This window comes from Anoplophora glabripennis, unplaced genomic scaffold (genome assembly GCF_000390285.2).
Source record: "Anoplophora glabripennis isolate ALB-LARVAE unplaced genomic scaffold, Agla_2.0 scaffold73, whole genome shotgun sequence".
Lineage (NCBI taxonomy): Eukaryota > Metazoa > Arthropoda > Insecta > Coleoptera > Cerambycidae > Anoplophora > Anoplophora glabripennis.
This window is the reverse complement of record NW_019416874.1, coordinates 275,174-295,373: the sequence shown is the minus strand read 5'-3', so window position 1 is coordinate 295,373 and position 20,200 is coordinate 275,174. Positions and strand designations below refer to the sequence as shown.

At 32.1% G+C, this 20,200-nt stretch overlaps 2 protein-coding genes across 2 annotated transcripts; both read left to right on the top strand.

Annotated features, from left to right (window-relative positions):
- The first annotated feature begins 1,779 nt into the window (after positions 1-1,779).
- On the top strand, positions 1,780-8,314 carry LOC108905004 (UDP-glucuronosyltransferase 2B9-like). The gene is made up of 4 exons (XM_018707757.1): positions 1,780-2,064; positions 5,689-6,489; positions 6,692-6,911; positions 7,773-8,314. The coding sequence occupies exons 1-4, from the start codon at positions 1,824-1,826 to the stop codon at positions 8,059-8,061; spliced, it is 1,551 nt and encodes a 516-aa protein (XP_018563273.1). The 5' UTR covers positions 1,780-1,823; the 3' UTR covers positions 8,062-8,314.
- A 5,327-nt stretch (positions 8,315-13,641) lies between these two features.
- On the top strand, positions 13,642-18,999 carry LOC108905024 (UDP-glucuronosyltransferase 2B33-like). Its single transcript, XM_018707784.1, has 4 exons — positions 13,642-13,993; positions 16,369-17,166; positions 18,122-18,341; positions 18,503-18,999. The coding sequence occupies exons 1-4, from the start codon at positions 13,753-13,755 to the stop codon at positions 18,795-18,797; spliced, it is 1,554 nt and encodes a 517-aa protein (XP_018563300.1). The 5' UTR covers positions 13,642-13,752; the 3' UTR covers positions 18,798-18,999.
- The last annotated feature ends 1,201 nt before the right edge of the window (positions 19,000-20,200 follow it).

The following is a 20,200-nucleotide window of genomic DNA, read 5'->3' as shown; positions in this document are numbered from 1 at the left end:
AACCAACAGATTGGGGTCTTATTCCAAGTACCTTTCTCGACATATAACTTGGCAAACTCTCAATTAGTTGGCGCGCATGCAGAAATATAACCTTCCATGTGGACAGCGGTGGTGTATGCATGGAAATGGTGATATGTCGTTCATTGGAGCATCCTTTTATTACCTGCACGAATATTTGCCTATATTTATATATATTATGCTTGTAGAAGAAGAACAAGAAAGTTATAATAGAACCACTTTTCACACCTTTAGGCGACAGCAGTGATAGCGTCAGTGATAGTGATTACGACAATAGTTACTGATCTTAATGATGCTTATTTCTAGTGTTAATCGGCAAGGTAGTATGTCATTCTTCTGTGATGCTCGTATTTTTAATAGTTTTAGTGGTTTTACTGGGCGTTAAAGTTTGATTTTATATTTCAAATTTATTTCACAAAACGTTCGAACTGTTTAGAACTATAAAAAGTTTTTCACTTTAGAAATTCTACACTTCATCTATCCATTTTTTATAACCTTTTAACTGTGTTTTTCTCATAACATATGGATAATGATCTGCACTAGACTAGATTAAAAAAAAAATTCTTTAAGGAACGTTTTTAATTGCACTTTTTCTTTTAGATATAGAGATGATGAAAAAATGCGCTCGAGGATAATGCACGATCAACCTGTGAAGCAAATGGACGAAGCGATGTTTTGGATTGAATACGTCATCAGGCATAAGAGGGCGCCACATTACATGTCACCCGCATTAAACCTGAAATGGACCCCAAGGCTGCTGTTGGATGTATCCTCAGTGTTGTCGTTATCGTATCCAGAATATTTGTTGTTATCTTTTATGGGTATACTAAGACATATTGTTAATAGTTTAAATAAAAAAAAAATAAAACGAGTGAAAAAATAATAAAAATAAATTACGTTAATACGTATTATTTATTTTTTTAACTTTTTGTAAATTAGAAAGCAACCGAATATAATTTAATTGCGTACGAGTCATTTGAAGCAGGTGTAAATGCTATATCGCAAAAGTTATGTTGAGTAACTTGTATTTACACAAAAATATATACCTATTCTTATAATTTTAAATATTGTTTACATGCAAACCTCAGTCACGACCATTGCATGTCCAGTAAACACAAGAATAAATAAAAAATAGTTTTATCAGATATACGAGTAGTTTTCAGAACGTCACAATCAAACTTACTATTATTTAGAAGTAATTAATCAATTTGCTATCTTCAATTATGATGAAATCATCACGAATAGAGGGTAAATGTTCAAGGTCTTAATAAGGGGAGAAAAAATTCTTATATGCTTTTCTGTGTAAAATAAATAATAAAAATTAAAACATCATATCGACTTTTCGCACGTATGCCATGTTTGATATTAAAAAAACAATTTGTTCGTCGATAACTATTTGTTGAATTGCATTGTCAACATATTATTAAGTGCGTAAAGTAATAATATACTCAATTACATCTCAGCCTAGTAAGAGTGCATCGACTAGTTATATCAATTTGGATTTACCTACAAATTTTCATTTACCTTTCGATTTTATACCAACAAAAATATTCCTTGAAATAATTAATAAAGTTCGTTAAGTTAAAGGATTCCTGCAGGGTGTTCCACCTAAGAGGAATTCTTCTGCAACTCTGCAACTGTAAAAATTATAAAAAAACGCGTCGGCGCTACATAATTTTGTTATTTTAAATGGAACCAACCGTTACGTTTTTCCAGTGTATCCATAATCTGTTTCCGTATATAATAAATCGCCTAATAACATCACTGCACTTTTCCAATCGACTCGCTAGCTGAGCCATCTGAACATGCGGTGCATAGTACCTGCATTACTTGCAGTAAGCGCACTAGTCACTCTGAGCCATGCAGCGAGAATTTTGGCGGTGTTCGCGATGGGTTCTCACAGCCACTTCATCCTGGGCTTCCGGCTAGCCAAAGAACTGGCGGATAGGGGACATCAGGTGACGTTCGTCAACGCTTTTCCACAGAAAAAGCCCATTAAAAACTTGAGGGAAATCTCGGTGGCAGAAATTAGAGAAGGGCTCGACAGTGAGTACGAATAACTTAGTCAAATTCCTTTAACAAACAGTGTTTTGTTGTTAGATTTCATAAAGTGGATTTTAAAAATTACCATAATTCTTTGATAACGAATATAAAACACCTCTTTCTTATTATTAATTTTTTTTTCTCAAAATATTTGGCTCTAAAGGTCGATGGTCAATATCCTGTAAGGGGGATAGATTATAATTATTTAACGAATAGGTTTAACGAATTTAAGAATAAAACGTATTTCCCTAAAATTTTTATATAGATTTCTGGATAATGATTCGTCGGAATCGATAGTCCTGAAATTTTAGTATTACAGTCATTGAAGCTGAAAATCAGCTGTAACCTCCGAATTCTTTGAAACTGCATGGATTTGCATGAATATTTAGAATAAGGCTCATGTTAGGCTCAAGTTCAAAAGTGATATAAGCCCGATTGACGCTTTTTGGTTTTTAGGGGTAAAAACTACCCCTAAGTGAAAAAAATTGAAAAAATTTAGTTTGAAGCATTTTATTAATAAAAATCTTGTTCAAGCACAAAGATTAAATAATGTACCATATTCTCGAACATGTTTTATGATATATTTGATCTTTTCGACCCTTTATTTAACCCTTATGCAAAAAATAATGATAAAAAATTGCTTTTTAAAGATTTGGAATGATTAAATCGTGCAATTATTTAAAATAAAAATTCCCTCATTGCTTATGAAAGTATCTCATAACGCTTTTCAACCCTTATAAATCACCCCTATGCTAAAAAATTATAAAAAATTACATTTTAAATCTTGGAATGCTATAATTGTGCAATAATTTAAAATAAAAATTCCCTTATATTGTTTATGAAAAAATATTTTACTTTATTTTTTATGCTATAGGAATAAAAATAGCAAAATATTTGTTGAAAAAAAAAGCAACATTTTTGCTGTCTATCATTTTTACGTATCTTTCATAATTTCAGAGTTATTATATAAATAAGGCAATTTTTTTTGAATAATGAAAAATAAGTTTTCAACTTTTACCGTACTTTATTCAAAAAATACGCATTCTAAACCGGTCTAACTTCAGGATCGTATGAGAAATACTAAAGCAAAACTAATTGTAAAGGGTCTACGATTAATTTTAATTCTGATGGAAATGGTACAGCGTTTACTGCTCATTTTTCCTTAAAAACTGTAAGCAACCCATCTGTTTTTGACGATAACTCCTTCATTTTTGCGCTAATTAACTTTTATAAGTGCTCATTCTGAAGGTCCTTTTGAGTACTACAAAAACTTCAGGAGCGTTATACACGTAAAATTAATGCTTTTTCCGTTATTTTACGTTGAATACATCGATTCGAGTATTCCCCCCAAAACAAGTCCCCTTCCACTAACCATATTTCGCTTTGTATAGGACGTACAACACTTTTTAAAAAACGATTCTTTGTTTATTTATTTGCTACATTTTTGTTCATTACACTTTTTTTAAAGTGCGTAGTTTTTGAGTTATTCGCGAAAAATACTTTGAAGAAGTTTTTCGCTCAAAATTCCAAGTTTTCAATCATGTATAATTAAAAACTATTGATTTCTCGAAAAAATTCTTCTAATATTTTTTGCTCAAGATTTGATTTTCTATCGATTTCCAGCGTTATTTAAAAAAAAAATGTCCACCCCCGAGAAGGGGTGTCAACCTCCAACAGGGTGGAAGCGTCAATCGGCGCTATGTCACTAATGTTCATTGACCCTTTCTCTAACTATCTGCCATATTTCAAGTGGATCGGTTCAGTTTCAAAGAACTCGGAGGTGAAAAGCTTCAATGACTGTACTATAGGGGAAATTGCCTTTAATACTCCCATACACCATTCTAGGCAAAGTATTACCTTCCACACTTTTAGAGCGAGAACTAATATTATTTTGAAGTCACCACTAATATGATGAGTAAAAATTTTAATAGCATTGCGCACTTATTTGATATCAACAACTCTACAATTATTAATGAAGTTATTAAATTAGTTCAAAGTACTTCTTGTTCAAGGTTTTCTCTTATGTTCATATTCATATATCGAAATTATGAGTGCTTGTACACTGTTGAGCAAATAAAGCTATTATTATTATAATTATAAATGCTACACAAATAAAATATCGGAATCATAACACTGCTGATTCAAGACATAAATTTTGCTTGTGGGAAATACTTTTTACGCATAATCACAATAGGCCCATTCAGTAAAATTNATTATTAATAATAAAGAATTTAAGAAAATTTTTAGAACTAACTTAGATCAGCTTAATTAAATATTACTTCTTACATTTTTTTATAAAAATCAAGATAAGTCGGGGGATATACATAATTCATAAGACCGCTTACAAAACTTGTTTTTATTCTGTACAACTTAATTACCACTAATTAGTTGGTACCTATTAATTTAGATCAATCATTATAATTAAACGTTTTATACTTTGAAAAATTGTCATTAAGGTTTCGCAATTCCTAGATAACTGGAAAAAAACTGATAAAATTTATAGTATTTATTTACATCAATATTTCAGTAAATAATAATAATCGTTGAAGGTTTTTTTTTCATTCCGACAAGCCTTTAAATTTTAGTCATTTTGAATAACTTACAAGAGCAATCTAATAATAATTGAGATATTCAATTAATGGTAATATCATGAACTATCACATACAGGGTGTTATAAAATGAAGTTTCAAATAAAAGTTACACCGAAACAATTTCATTACATTCGTTGCACTAAAAAATCTATACTTTGTATTACTTACTTGATTTATTTAACTGGAAACCTATGTTATTTCAAACAGGTCGTAATATAATTCGATAGATTTTGTTATTAAAGAAAATAGTTTAGACTTAAAAATTATGTCAGAATTTCATGACATAATAATCCAATAAAGATATAATTTTATAAAAAAAATCCAAACAGGATGATTTTTTCAGGGTTGCTTGGGAACTGCCTCCTGGGTATTCAACCAAAAGATCGCACTCTAACTCCTGGTACGACTTGCGCTATGGGGGTGGTTTCCTAAACATTTTTTTAGAGCAAAATGGCTTTAATAGGTATCAAATGTCTAATACTTAACAAGTTACTGCGCATTATGTGACAAAAATTGGGCACGTTAATGACCTTAATAAAAGTTGTTGTTGATTTTGCCGCTATTTTAATTATTAATTAATAAAATTAATTTGTAGTTCTAAATAATAAAATAATTTGGCATACCTGATGTTAGAACTGTTCCATTTTTGACACTAACTACTAAAAAACTATTGTAAACACTATGGCAACGTCGACTGTAAAGTCGGATTTCAGTATTCGGAGTCGCTGAGGCCACGTGGCTCTCCACGCGCATTACGAATGACGCTATAGAGACTACAGTTGCCAGCTATGTAATAGTTGAAAGTACTACAATTTCAATAATTTTTTTTTCACAAGCTATAAGGATTTTACAATTTTTTTTACGATATTGACCCCATTTCTCATGCCGCATCTATTCCCAAATTGTTTTGGATAAATTGTGAATCACTCTGTATATTTGGATAATCCAAAATATTATAAACAATCTTATAAAAAGTACAACAAAAACATAGATGTTTTGGACTATTGTAAACTATAAAAACATTTACTTTTTCTAGAAAAAAGGAAAGAGCTTTACGACATGGGTCAGATGACCTACACCGGACAGCTAGCCTATGTATCAGCTTTCGGTTACTCGTTCACGGAGAGCGTCCTAAGAGCTAAGGGCGTCCAAAAACTCCTAAAATCCGACGAAAAATTCGATCTCGTACTCATAGAGAACTTCCTAAACGAAGCAATGGCGATATTCCAGTACAAATTCAAGTGCCCTTCTGTGATACTCACGCCAAGCCCTCCCACAATCTTCAACAACCACCTTTTCGCCAATCCTTCCCAACCTGCTTATGTTCCAAACATCCTGGCGGCCAATTTTGGAACGCACACAACGCTGTGGGAAAGAATACTCAACGTCTACTATGACGTCGTAGGAGAATTATACGTTCAATTGGTAAATATACCAAACCAAAACGCACTGTTGCAAAAATATGTACCTGGGGCACCTTACATTAGAGATATCCTTTACAACGCCAGTTTCATGCTCCTAACTTCGCATATAAGTCTCAGAGACGCTGCTCCACTACAGCCTAATATGAAGGATATTGGAGGTTACCACTTGCTACCTCCTAAACCTTTGCCCAAAGATCTCCAGGAGTTTTTGGACAACGCTAAAGAGGGGGTCATAGTCTTCTCTATGGGATCTTTCTTGAGGAGCGCTGATTTTTCGAGGGAGAAGAAGGAAGCAGTCTTGAAAGTATTTTCAAGACTGAAGCAAAAAGTGCTGTGGAAGTACGAGACAGATTTGCCAGAGAAGTCGGACAACGTGAAGATAGTCAGCTGGATGCCACAGCAAGATGTCTTGGGTAAGTACACAGACATGTGGTTTCTATTATTACACGTTCCAAGGACAGGACACTTGATGCGTGCTTAGTTTGAGCAATTTCCGGGCTAGTTGTCATGTGGTCGGTTTACACCATTGATATAGTTCCACAGAGTAATGGTTTTCCGTAATATCATTAGTTCAACAATTTCAAATCCTGCCAAAAATTATTTCCTCTGTTCTAGCTCATCCAAATATCGTCGCCTTCGTGACCCATGTGGGACTACTAGGGAAGATAGAAGCAGTCTACTACGGCGTTCCTATGCTAGGACTTCCGGTTTATTGGGATCAAGAGAAAAACGGATATGATGCAGCTCGTCAGGGTTTCGCTCTCACCATCCCGTTTCCTCAACTCACCGAGAAGAACTTCGCTTGGGCTCTGAACGAATTGATAAATAATTCCAAGTAAGTGACTATGTACAAGGAGTTTTCCTTAAGTACTAGCCACTTTCCTCACTTTTTTAATGAACTTTTTTGGTGGGATTTGTCTTATATTTCAAGGTCATGGCCAAGTGCGACTATTGGTGGAATAATTGAACAAATACCCCTAGAGGTTTTTTAGGGAAAAAGATACCACTGGTTCTTAATTGGAGTGACATAAATGCACATTTTCTTACATTTTGCTGTGGATTCTTACAAGAATTGATAAATTTTTGTCTCAAACTTCTTCCCTAAAAAAAATACTTTTGTATTTTTGTAAAATTGTGAATAGTCGCAGTGAACTAACATTTTTTTTTCATATTTCAGTCTCTATCTACAAATGTTTTATTTTTTGGTTTCCTTGTAGGATTTTTTGCAAAAATAGAACTCAGGTTAAGAAATGGCATATTAAAATGTTATCCAAAGGTCCAAAATTTTTAAAAAATCATAAAAAATATTTAAATATAGTTCTTTATTTAGTGTTTAGAGATCAACCACATAATTGCCAAATTCAATTATTAATTTTAAACGTAGAATATTTCCAAGCATTCAAATAAAGTTATCATGGACTTGAAGTGTCGCTATTTTAGCACGTACTTATATTATTTATGTACACTATGCAACTAGCATCTTTTATCATATTTGCGATAATTTTCCAATAAGGTGATAATAATTTTTTTTCTAGTACCAAATCAGCCATAACAAATTTCATAATCCTAGACACTCTCTAACGAGATAAATTAAGATAAAACTGCTGTGAATAAAGATACAAAAATCGGTGCGATATTCCTTTATCTATCGCAATATGTCTAACCTATGACACCATTTATTTGATTTTTATTACAGATATAGAGACAACGCAAAAACGCGATCGAAGATAATGCACGACCAACCGTTGAAACAACTCGACGAAGCGATGTTTTGGATCGAATACGTCATCAGGCATAAGGGGGCCCCACACTTTAGGACGCCCGCGCTGAATCTCAAGTGGTATCAGAGGCTCTTGCTGGATGTAATTCTTGTAGTAGGTGTAACTGTAGTATCGATTTGTGTCATCATTTCCTATTTACTGAAATGGATGCTTAATAGTATTAACAAAAACTATTTGAAAAGGAAGGAACAGAAACTAGATTGATGGAATTTAGAAAAACTGGTAATTATGATGATTTTGCCACAAAGAAAATGAAGAAGGACGTCTGTAATTCACCAAACTTTTCTTATTGTTAGGCAACCATATATACTCGTATATGTTTCCTTACAACGATTCAATAATCATGTGCTTTAGAATTATTTTGGATGGTTTAAAATTTAAATTAATAGCGATGTAGAGTTACTTGAAAGGACTATGTACGCGTACATAATTAAAATCGTTCATTATTAACACACTACTGGTTGTTTTAATAGCATCCTCAAAAACATATTTGTACCAAATTTTAACGTATACAGTGGCGGCTCGTTAGAGGAACCTCTAAAACCATTCAAAACGATTTAATTGAGAGTAATAGTTCAATTATAAAAAGTAAAGTTTATAACGAATTAAATAATAGCGAATTTTTCTACTGGCAAATTGAAACCACGGATGTTACCTGTAAGTCTCAATTATCAGTAATTTTTAGATACGTAGTAGATGGAGAAGTTGTTGGAAGATTTGTTGGATTTTCTGACATAACAACTGGGCGAGATGCAGATAGTTTGTTTATATTATGTATTAATTAATGAATTTGGAAAATTTGACTTATAAAATAAATTAACTGCTAATCTATGATGGTGCTGAATGCCGCGGTAATGTCTGGTCATGTTAATAGACCTCAAAGAAAAGTAAAAGACGTCGCTCCTCAAAATTATTTTAATCAATGTTACGCACATAAATTCAATTTAGTTTTAAGTAAAGCTTGCAACGGAATTAAAGAAGTGAGCATTTTTTTTCCAAATCTACTAAAATATCTGACGTATTAAAAAAATAATGCAAAACAGGATTCCAAGTAATGCTTCTACTCGTTGGAATTTTTCTTCTAGAGCTGCTTTTACGGTCAAAACTTATAGAAAGAAACTTATTGAGATTTTTGATTTCATATTGGATAGTGGGGATTTTTTAAATGATCAACAAACTTTAGGATCCATTTATGGATTAAAACAATTTTTTTCTTGAAAACCTTTACAATAATTTTTGAACATCCGATGTTGTATTCCAAATTTTGAAGAATAAATTAATTGACGTAACATTTTCTAAAAAGAGAATTAATTCACTTTTATCAAAATTAAAAGAATTTCGTAATAATGATATACATTTTCAATACGTTGTATGCAATTTTCTTAGAAGACATCGACGAAATCTTTAACGATGACCCGCCCTGAAAGAAAAAGAAAGACGCAATACTAAACAAAGGGACATATCTCAAATATCACTAACTAAACTTAATAAAGAATTATAACACTGCTGGAAGGAATATCATAAAAACTACTTTTGCACAAGATAAAACAAACGTTTCCATTAGTTAACTAATAGCAGTTAACTAATTTAAAACATGTGCTCATATTAATTTTTTTTATCGTGCTGACTTCTGATAAAATTACAACAATTTGGACCAGGAATTAATTGTAATTCACTACTATTACAAAAAATAATTGCTGGCCTATTAAAACAAAACACGAACCGTTCAAAGTACATTAATAATTTACTTTTCGTGATAAAATGTTTCTGCTCTATATCACGAAAAGAATGTGTGATGTCCTCGTGCACCTCACAACTTGTTAAATACTGGATTAGAATTCATACAAACGGTGTTTCCAATATTAACATATTGTAACGAATTGGAAATGTAAACAAAGAATCACGAATGAAAAATTATCTGACCGAACTTTGGATCAGAAATAAAAATTAATTATTAATATAGCAAACAATAAAATAGTATAAAAGTTAATATAAAAACTCTGAATATAAAATAAGTATCAATTAAAGAATATCACATAGTATAAAATTAATAATTTTAATTTAATTCACAAATACAAAATAAATTTTTCAAAAGAATGCATGACAGACACTCAGGCATAAGGGGGCGCCACATTATAGATCGCCCGCGCTTGATCTGAGATAGTACCAAAGGCTGTTGCTAGATGTAGTTCTTGTAGTAGGTGCTGCTGCAACAGTGATACTTGCAATTATTTTTTATATATGGAGAAGTGTCATTAAAGGTATTTACAACAAAGTTCTGAGAAAAAGAAAAAGTATAAAGAAATTAGATTAAAGTTAAATACCTATTACAAAAAAACTGTTAATATAATACACAATACAATAATGTTTATTTACATTTGAGAAACAATTAAAATAAGAACATTTTACGTCAAACGCGTTTGTCTTATTGTCTGTTATAAAACTATTCCATTCTCGTTATTATTTTTTGTTTCTATTCAACCGCTCGATCGATAAACTGACTGAATACAGAATACATGAATGAGATTAATTCAACGAGATTAAATCTAGGTGCTTTTTTAAAAGATAGAATTTTGTTTCATTTTGAAATCAACCTCCAAAGTGACATAATTTCTCAATATGGTTTATTCAACTTTTTTGAGTGATACAAAATTCATCGAATCATTTCAGTTCTTTTTTAAATACCTACGTGAGATTGTACACGCAGCTGAAAAAATCTAATATATTTCAATCAATATATCTCTTATTATCCAAAATATGGAATTTATAAAAAAATGGATAATAGTATTTGCGAGTTCAGTTATTGATTTAATTTAATACACCAACTCTTTGTATCCGCTAAAAGGAGTAATAAATTTTTCCTGGTCCATTTCTAGCTGTTTACAATAAAATTATTGATTATCGTGTTCTTTTCCATTGTAGATAAAACGTGTGTGTCTATTAGTTGCTAGTGTTCTATAGATACTGTAGACTTCGTGCGACGTGACATGAAGTTTCAAAATTTTTTATTATTAAACATTCTTAAGTTAAGTTTTAAGTCAGTTTTACTTTAAGTACTATTGACTCAGAATTTATCCAAAAAAAAAAAAATTTGGATGTTTTTGCGCCTCTGTTCATAGAGCAAAGTGATGTTAATTTTTGTTGATTAGTACTTTCCCGAAGTTTGTCTATTAAAATCTGGACCACCCTGTATACGCTACTCTCATTCTTTCACTGCTGCACGACGGTAACCATGACCACCGCTGTAAACCCGATGTAAAAACGAACTATGCGAAGCCCATGAGTTTTTCAAACGAATTTTGCAAATCGAGTTAAATTGGCTGCCTACTACTTTAACATTTAATTATATTCATGGTAAATTTATTATGACATATCAAAAAACATTTACATTTTCATTAAAAAGTATATTACTGCTCGGCATGAACTAACGGGAAGGTATGAACATATCCTTGCCAGGAAAGGATGAGGAAAGGTTATTAGTTTAGGTTAGAAAAGTTATTAAATAAAAATAATCAACAATAAAATTCTGCATTGCTGCACTGCACTGCTAGGCAATATGTCGACAACTGAAATTTGTGGCCCAGTCGCCCAGATCGGTTTCTGCGCCGTTTGCCCGCTTGCGCATTCTTCAACTGGGCGTATACATTTCTACCATCTGCACGTTTAGTTCGACCAGACCTGTATATAGGTATGGCTAAATAAATATGAGAACAAATTTTTCAAAATATTTCAATACCGAGTTGATGCGTAGCGACCGAACCTACTGCCTAGCTCTTTGGTCTTCAATTGACATCAGAAAGACTTTACTATTAAGTGTAGTTTACCAATATGATACACACAGCTAACTCAAGAGATATTTAATGTTATCAATATAAGATTTATTTAACTAACAAATAGTCGAGTGAACATTACTCAACGAATAGTTTTATTATTTTCAACATAATCGGGTATGGGCGAGATTTAACAAAAAATTGTGTTGGTTTTGAGTAAAAAGCTTTTTCGCAGTCTATTTGATATTTCAACCTTGCACTAACGTGTTCGGTACCTAATTAAAAAGTGTTACGCCTAGAAAAACATGTCGCTCCATAAGTTATATTTCGCCATATTTATTCCATATCTTTTTAAAAATATTGATAACATAAATAAAGCGAGTTGTAATTAACACTGGAACGCATTCGTTATAAAACTACAAACTATTTTTAAATTTAGGACCAATGCAGAGCATTTTAAATAACGCAGAATAAAAAAGTACAAGCCTCCCGTAATTAAAAAAAGAATAATAATATAAATATAATAATAATTTTATTGCGGTAATTAGAATATACATTTTTGTAGCGATGCCCACAGTAATTTTTACAAAATTAATTCTTAAATAAGAAACACATGAGAATTTAAGAAAAAGATTTACGCGTAAATTTACGAGTAAATTTATCAACATAAAAGAGGTATGAAGATACCTCCTAAAATGAGTTTCTACTAGGGTTAAAATTAGAAAAAAAACTTAGAACAGTCAGTAAAAAAATTATACCCATTAAATTTCAAATTGAATTGAAGCAACTTATTTTCAGACTACAATTTTTTTGACAAACAATGGCGATCGCTACTTTCAAACATATTGTGTCAAACTTCTCTTCACAGTATTCATACATTTGAATGGCCATTTTTGCTATTTTGATATAACTAATGTGTTTTTTAACTTGAAACATTCTAATATCTTAGATAAGCACCTTACGAAAATCAAAATTTAATTTTTCTACTGGGAAAATATATTAATGCTAACATTTGTCACTTTCCGCCACCTCTTGTATGTGGGGAGGGGGGTACCTTTGAAATCTTAAATAGGAACCCTCATTTTTGATTGAAGATTTGAAGTCTACGGCTAAAAGTAAGTAGGATTTGTATGAAACATTTTTTTCGATTCATGATTGATCCATGAAATTCAATTTTACTCCATTTCTCCTACAGAGAACCTATGCATACGATTCCACAAATGTGTTTAATAAAAAATACTACCTTTTATATAAATACTCGAAATTCGTCGCCAAAAAAGTTTATTCATTTTGCAAATTTCGAATAACTGGGAAATTGTTACCTGCAGAAATGTAAATGCTTGGTGAACTGCTTTTAGCGTAACTAGGAACAACGACGTGGATATAGTAGTTTTCTATTCCCTTCGAAGTGCTTGATTAAAATGACTTGTTTCTTAAAGTTATTTCTTTCTTTCTACGTCTATTTTATGTTTTGGCAGTCACATAAAAAAACACGAAGAAAGAAATAACACAAACGTTAAATGTGAACATAATGAAACATTTTTATAAAAATTATTTTTAACAAAGGAAGTGGTATCTTTAAAACAAAATACAAAAAAATCATTCATTTGAGAGCAGATTTAATCAAGCACTCCGATAAGTCATAAACGAAGGAAATCGCATTGACGAGTATCCGAAATAGGACGCCTGTTTCTGGGTTACGATAACACAGAGATTTCCTAACCTAAGAGTGCCAAAATCACGATTTTTAACATTTTTGAGGTTTGAGGATGAATTGAAAAAAATGTTTCAGATAAATCCTACATACTTTTATGCGTAAATTTCAAAGTTACCCCCTCTTCACCTACAAGGGGTGGGGGAGAAGGATTAACTTTACCACTAACTTACTTCCCTTGCGGAATGATTAAATTTTGATTATTGATATTTTTTTCGTAGGTTGCTTATTTCTCGAGATATTTGAAAGTTTGATGTTAAAAAATACAAAAGGTATATTCTGCTAAAATAAACTAAAAGCTGTTTTCTCAGTGTACGTACCAGCAAATTAGACAGACACCTGTATAAATGACCCGTTTCACATGCGACAGTTGAACAGTTTTGTAGTTGCCTTAGTTAAGCATTCTGAAAAATGAGAAATGTATTTTCTTCACTACTGATAATTGGCGTATTCGTTACTTTGAGCCATGGGGCGAGAATCCTTGTTGTATCTGCGTTGGGTTCCCACAGCCATTTCATCCTGGGCTTCCGGCTGGCCAAAGAACTGGCGGACAGGGGACACCAAGTAACGTTTATTAACTCTTTTCCGCAGAAGGAACCCATTAAAAACTTGAGAGATATATCAGTGGAAGAAGTAAGGCACGTACTGACACGTGAGTACCACTAAATGAATGATTTACTTTGAAGTATTAAGTTAATTCAAATAAATTCCAAATATATTCCTAGAATTTTATCAAATGAAGTCATACAATGTTTTTTGATACCAAAAATCTAGGCAAAAGTTGTCTAATATTGTAGACAGGGTTTTTAACTGATGTTTTTGCGGGAAACAATTACTCTGCGGACTATTTGCCCCGACCAACATTGAATACCAATATGCCCTAAAATAAAAATTAAAAATTGCTTATGCAAATATCATTAATTGAAAAACACGTATATGAATATTAATTAAACCATTAAATAATGTAATCTTTCCTAAAAATATCTTTTATTTTAATTCTAACACCACCTTTGACAAAGAACGACACATAAATATAGCGACGATAGATAGAGCTCCGCTATTTCTGTTTTTTGAGTATGTCTTTTTCAACTGCCTTCTTATAAAAAAATATATATACATGAAACACAAAACTTCTTGAAAGAATTAAATTTTGACACCCCAATATAGCCCGCAAAACAGTTGTTTACCGCAATATAATCAGTTCTTGACTATGAGTTAAATATCTTTTGCATACCTAAATTTTTGTTACAAAAGAACATTGTTTGATTACAACAATTTTTGGAATATATTTAAATTAGCTTATCACCTTTAAAATAAAGTAAACGATCACAATCAGGCAAAGAATGTAATTTCGAGAAAAAGCGTTTTAAAGGTTTCATGTAAGTATATTTTTGTAATGTTTTTGTGAAGAGAGTGAAATAGAGTATCATGGTGTATTATCGTAGAATATGGTAAATTTTAGTTTAGAATTCAGAAAATTTCTCTCTTTTTATACTTCATATAAAACTAAACAAAACGATAAGGGCTTTCTCTAAGACTTCCATGTAGATACAAAACTGAAGACAAAAGTATACGAATAGATGCTCCTCCAGTTTCTTCATAAAACTGATCTGTACAGGAGAAGGTCCATTATCACCCTTGTTTTCTACAATTACCCTCCGATGAAATTCTTTCAAAGCTTGTTTAATTGGTACTTTTATGACTAAAATATTACAAGTAAGACCCAGGAGTCAACTGGTTTCCCTTGATTTTGTCAATAAAATCGCCAGCGTTTTTGAGTCTTTAATTTAGTGTGAGAGACTGACCCAACTGTAGTTACTATAGGTCGGTATGTTCTGCCTCTGTACCCTTGGAAGGCAATAAAATTGAGGTGTTCTTGCATCACCCATAAAATGTCCTATGCCACATCTTTCTTAACTTTTTTCAGCTGTTCATGATCTTCTTATACAAAAAGTCCTCTCATGCACCCACTAATACCCACTTTGAATATACAGGGTGATTCAGAGCTTATACAAAAACAAAATGTTTGAATGTACAGGGGACTCTTACAAATACAATTTTGTAAAAAATAAAAAAGGGCAGTTATAAATAAAAAATGAACAGACAAAAAACTAAAAGAATTTCTTGCCCAAGGAGAGAGATAAATAAAATTTTATGGCACCTATTTTATATCAGCAAATCCAACTGCTTTTGCCCCTATTGTTATTATTAATTAATAAAATTTGTGGTTTTAATTAATAAAATAATTTGACATATCTGATGTTACAACTACTATTCAAAATTTTGTCCACCGACCTGTAAACACATTTGAGGCCGTCTTACCCAATTTCAACGAATGAACACAAATGTTGTCATACTTCACCATAACACAAATGCTTCACCATAACACAAAGGCTTCACCATAACATAAATATTTCACCATAACACAAATGCTTCATCAAATATTGTCTTGCTTCACCATAAGTTAAAACGATATCGATCAACTCCAAGTTGCTATACACGTAAGCCATTTTTGACACTTGAAAAACTAATGTAAACACTATCGCAACAACGATAATACTAAAGTCGGATCTCAGTATTCGGAATCGAATGGAGCCACGTGGACGAATGACGCTAGAGGCTACAGTAGCCCAGTGATGTAACGATTGAAAATATTACAACTTCAATAATTTTTTTCTCGGAAACTAAAGATTTTATAAAAAATTTTTTTACGATATTGACTCCATTTTTCATGACATTTATTCCCTATTTTATTTTGGATTTTGCATTTCCTTTGTTCACTTATTCTATTAGAACAATTGTCCACAATACATTTAACAATGGTTAAATTAGTAATATAGTGGCTATTGCTTCCCTATCATTCAATCTATCTGGTCTGTGGTTTCACATATTCAATTTGAAGTAAGCTATATTGTGTATACCAAAATAAGCAGCTTAAACAAATTAAATATATTTTGGGTAATACTTAAACAATTATGTTGAGTCATTATCACATTAAAGTAATACAAATATGACTTTTGTTTTCAGAAAAACGTAAATCAATTTACGAAATCTCCAAATGGACGTACCTTTCACAAATATCATTCACAGCTCATGTGGGCAACTCGTACACAGAGAAAGTCTTGCAAGTTAAAGAAGTTCAAGAGCTTTTACATTCTGACGAACATTTTGATCTCGTGCTCATAAACAATTTCTTCTATGAACCAATGGCGATATTCCAGTACAAATTCAAGTGTCCCATGATAATATTAGCTCCTGGCCCTACCACAATTTTCAGCAATCACCTTTTTGCCAATCCCTCTCAACCTGCATACGTTCCCAACTTATTAACAAGTTTCGGATCAGAGATGACGTTATGGGAAAGAATAATCAACGTTTACTACGACACTGCGGGAGAACTATTCGTCCATTTCGTAAATATACCACGTCAAAATGAAATCTTGCAGAGAATTGTACCTGGAGCGCCTAACCTTAGGGACATTCTGTACAATGCTAGTTTTATGCTTCTGGTGTCGCATGTAAGTCTAAGAGACCCTTCTCCATTACAACCCAATGTCAAGGAAATTGGAGGTTATCATTTGTTGCCCCCTAAACCTTTGCCTAAAGATCTTCAACAATTTTTGGACAACGCTACGGAAGGTGTTTTATTTTTCTCCATGGGATCCGTTTTGAAAAGTACTGATTGTCCTGAAGAGAAACTGAAGATTATTATTAAAGTATTTTCTAAGCTAAAGCAAAAGGTGCTGTGGAAATATGAAGACGATTTGCCTGAGAAGCCCGAGAATGTGAAGATCGTTAGTTGGTTGCCTCAGCAAGACGTTCTAGGCAAGTATGAATTTGATGGAATAATAGGATAGAGATATTGTTTGTAGGTATTTAGTTGTGTCATTTTCAGTTACTGTTTTTTATTTATTTGGATCGTTATGCGCCACTGCAATTTATAAAATAAAATAAATTGCCAAAAGTATCATCAAAAGGTTGATTTTATAAATTTAGTTTTGCCTAACCAAATATATGTCAGACTGAGAAAGTAGATAATTCTTCGCGACTACACAATAGTCACTACAGCACATATGACACAGTCAACGTTTCTGAAAACTTCCTGTACTCCCTGTTTGCATTCTCAAATTGGACTTAAAATCAAGTGTGATAGTTTTTTGTTTTTTTTTTGTCTGACTTCTCCAAAGATATAGCAGATGTTTCGATTTATTTCCATTTTTACGCTCAGTGCTAAGAATATATACACTGCGTGCAAAAGTGCAAATAAGCCGAAGACTGTGTAAGATATTTAGTATTTAATTCAATTCATACAGTTTAACTCGCTGTGGCTTCGCCACGCTAATCTCATACGGCATTTTAACTTCGTAAGCGTTTGTATCAGGATTGGATTCTGCTTAAATATAAACTATGCAACCAAGACAACAGAAACTGCTGCTCAGGGTGTTGATGATTTGCGGACAAATTAACAGTTAGTAGGCTTTTTTGCGATTAAATATTATTCTCTACAAAAGTAGAGTAAAAAAAAGAAATTTTTTAGTAAATGACTAATTTTTAATCTGGTAGAAATTGTTTTTATGATATTGTTATGTAAAATTTTAATTTCTATCGGGCGAGACTTTTTAATTATTTATTTAAATCGAGATATATCATTGACCTACATTTATCCACTTCATCTTCATACAAACTGACCACAAGTCGACATTTTTTATTGTCACAACTTGCCTTATCGTTGAGAATATTCAACCAACAACTATCAATTTTTTTTATTTATTCGTTTTAGGCCACCCAAATGTTATTGCATTTATTTCACATGGAGGACTACTAGGAAAAATAGAAGCTGTTTACCATGGTGTTCCTATGTTAGGACTTCCAGTTTTTTGGGACCAAATGAAGAATTGTCGTGAATCATTTCGTCATGGTATCGCTCTCACCATTCCTTTCCGGCAACTGACAGAAGAGAACTTCTACCGGGCATTGAATGAGTTGATCAATAACCCAAAGTAAGAAATAAATTTTTCGTGTACATTATGTATGTATGCTGTTTTTTAAATCAATACCTGAAAATGAAGTTAGTTTCAATAGTTTGAGATATTTATTTTCGCTATTGAAACATCTAACAGAAACTGAAAATATTAATGCACTGATTAGTTTATCGTTTTAGATACAGAGACAACGCAAAAATGCGGTCGAGAATAATGCGCGACCAACCACTTAAACAAATCGACGAGGCGATGTTTTGGATCGAATACGTCATCAGGCACAAAGGGGCGCCACATTATAGGTCGCCCGCTTTAAATCTAAAGTGGTATCAGAGGCTGCTGTTAGATGTAATCCTTGCAGTAGGTGTTGCTGCAGCATTGGTACTTGCTATTATTTTTTGTACGCTAAGAACTATCATTAGAAGCATTAACAGAAGAGTTTTGAGAAAAATTAAAGTTGGACAGAAACTAGACTGATGCAGGGTTTTACCTACAAATTTATTCACTCATTGAGCTGTAGTACTTTTTTAAATTAAAAAAGAAGCAGTTGTTATAATTCAATAATACCTGAAAATTAACAATGTATAGTTTATTTACCATTAAAGAATTAATTGCAGTAATATTAATTGCTTAAAACTATGGTTATTTTATTGCCAATAATGAAAATATAGTTTTCTTTTTATTATTTGCTGTTTTAATATGTTTGCCTTCTGAATAGTTAACAATTACCATTTTCTTGTTTATTTACCTAGTACTTAATTATGTAAAATTATGTTTCCTTCCAAAAGTAGGAAAAATGCTGCGATTTCTGACTTTTTATCTGGTACAACGTTTATCAATAGATTCCAAACCTTCCCTTACAATCAGATATCATGTACATACAAATTTGAAGGTTGTTTTCCGTGCGCAGCAAAAATGAAACTCTCTCTCAACGTTAAAATAAAAGTATTTTTATTAAAAACAAAATTTAGTGAGAAGAAATGTTGTCGAGGCGAGCGTTCCTTGAAGATTATCCTGGTGTTGAGTCGCTCGCAGGTATACGTATTCAGTTTCTGGCGCCAATCTGCCGTGGACCTTTCCTGGAACCCCGGTGCGTCCCGCGTCTGTTCTTTGTCCTTGCAACTGTTAGACCGGTCCGACGTAATACTTAAAATAGGTTACAGACATGTGTACCCACAAATCTATGGGAACGTGTTAAACTAAACCATAAAAATGCCACTTTTGTAAAAATAAAATAACCATGAAAATTTCGTAAACCAGATCAGTTGCTTTAACTTAAAATGCTTTAACAAAGTAATTTTTGGTGTAAATGGGAATGTTATTTTATGTTATTAAAGTATAAATTAACTTTAATGACTCATTTTTCTCATCGAACAATTCACTTAAATTATTTGTTAAATTTATATGTATATCTTCCCATTTCTGATAGCCTAACTCATTCTAAACAAGAAAGGTCTCGATTAACGAGTAACGATTTCTGAGCAAAAAATTTATTTAATTTCAGTTACATGAGCATGATTGGCATAGAATAGAAATTTTATCGAACTGTAATTTATCTAGTAGACGGCTGTCACATTGACATTTGGTAATGACAGTTGATTGTTGTTAGTAAGGCTACAGTTGTTATTTCTACATTAGACCTCCATCTTAATGAATTTGCACAAAAAAGTTCTCAAAACGATCACAGTGTATCAACAAATAACAATAATTTTAACCTTACTAACAACAATTAAGTTGCCATTACAAAATGGTCGACACGATAGCCACCTACTAGATAAATTACAGTTCGATAAAATTTCTACCTTTTACAAATCATGCCATGAAACTGATTTTAAATAAATTTCTTGCTCAGAAATTGTTAATTTAAAAATTTTTAAAAA

Excerpts from the sequence above, each read along its gene's own strand:
- LOC108905004 (XM_018707757.1), top strand. The coding sequence starts at position 1,824 with ATGCGGTGCATAGTACCTGCATTACTTGCAGTAAGCGCACTAGTCACT. Across the intron at positions 2,065-5,688 it reads AATTAGAGAAGGGCTCGACA|AAAAAAGGAAAGAGCTTTAC; the intron begins GTGAGTACGAAT and ends TACTTTTTCTAG. Across the intron at positions 6,490-6,691 it reads GCCACAGCAAGATGTCTTGG|CTCATCCAAATATCGTCGCC; the intron begins GTAAGTACACAG and ends CCTCTGTTCTAG.
- LOC108905024 (XM_018707784.1), top strand. The coding sequence starts at position 13,753 with ATGAGAAATGTATTTTCTTCACTACTGATAATTGGCGTATTCGTTACT. Across the intron at positions 17,167-18,121 it reads GCCTCAGCAAGACGTTCTAG|GCCACCCAAATGTTATTGCA; the intron begins GCAAGTATGAAT and ends TATTCGTTTTAG. Across the intron at positions 18,342-18,502 it reads GAGTTGATCAATAACCCAAA|ATACAGAGACAACGCAAAAA; the intron begins GTAAGAAATAAA and ends TTATCGTTTTAG.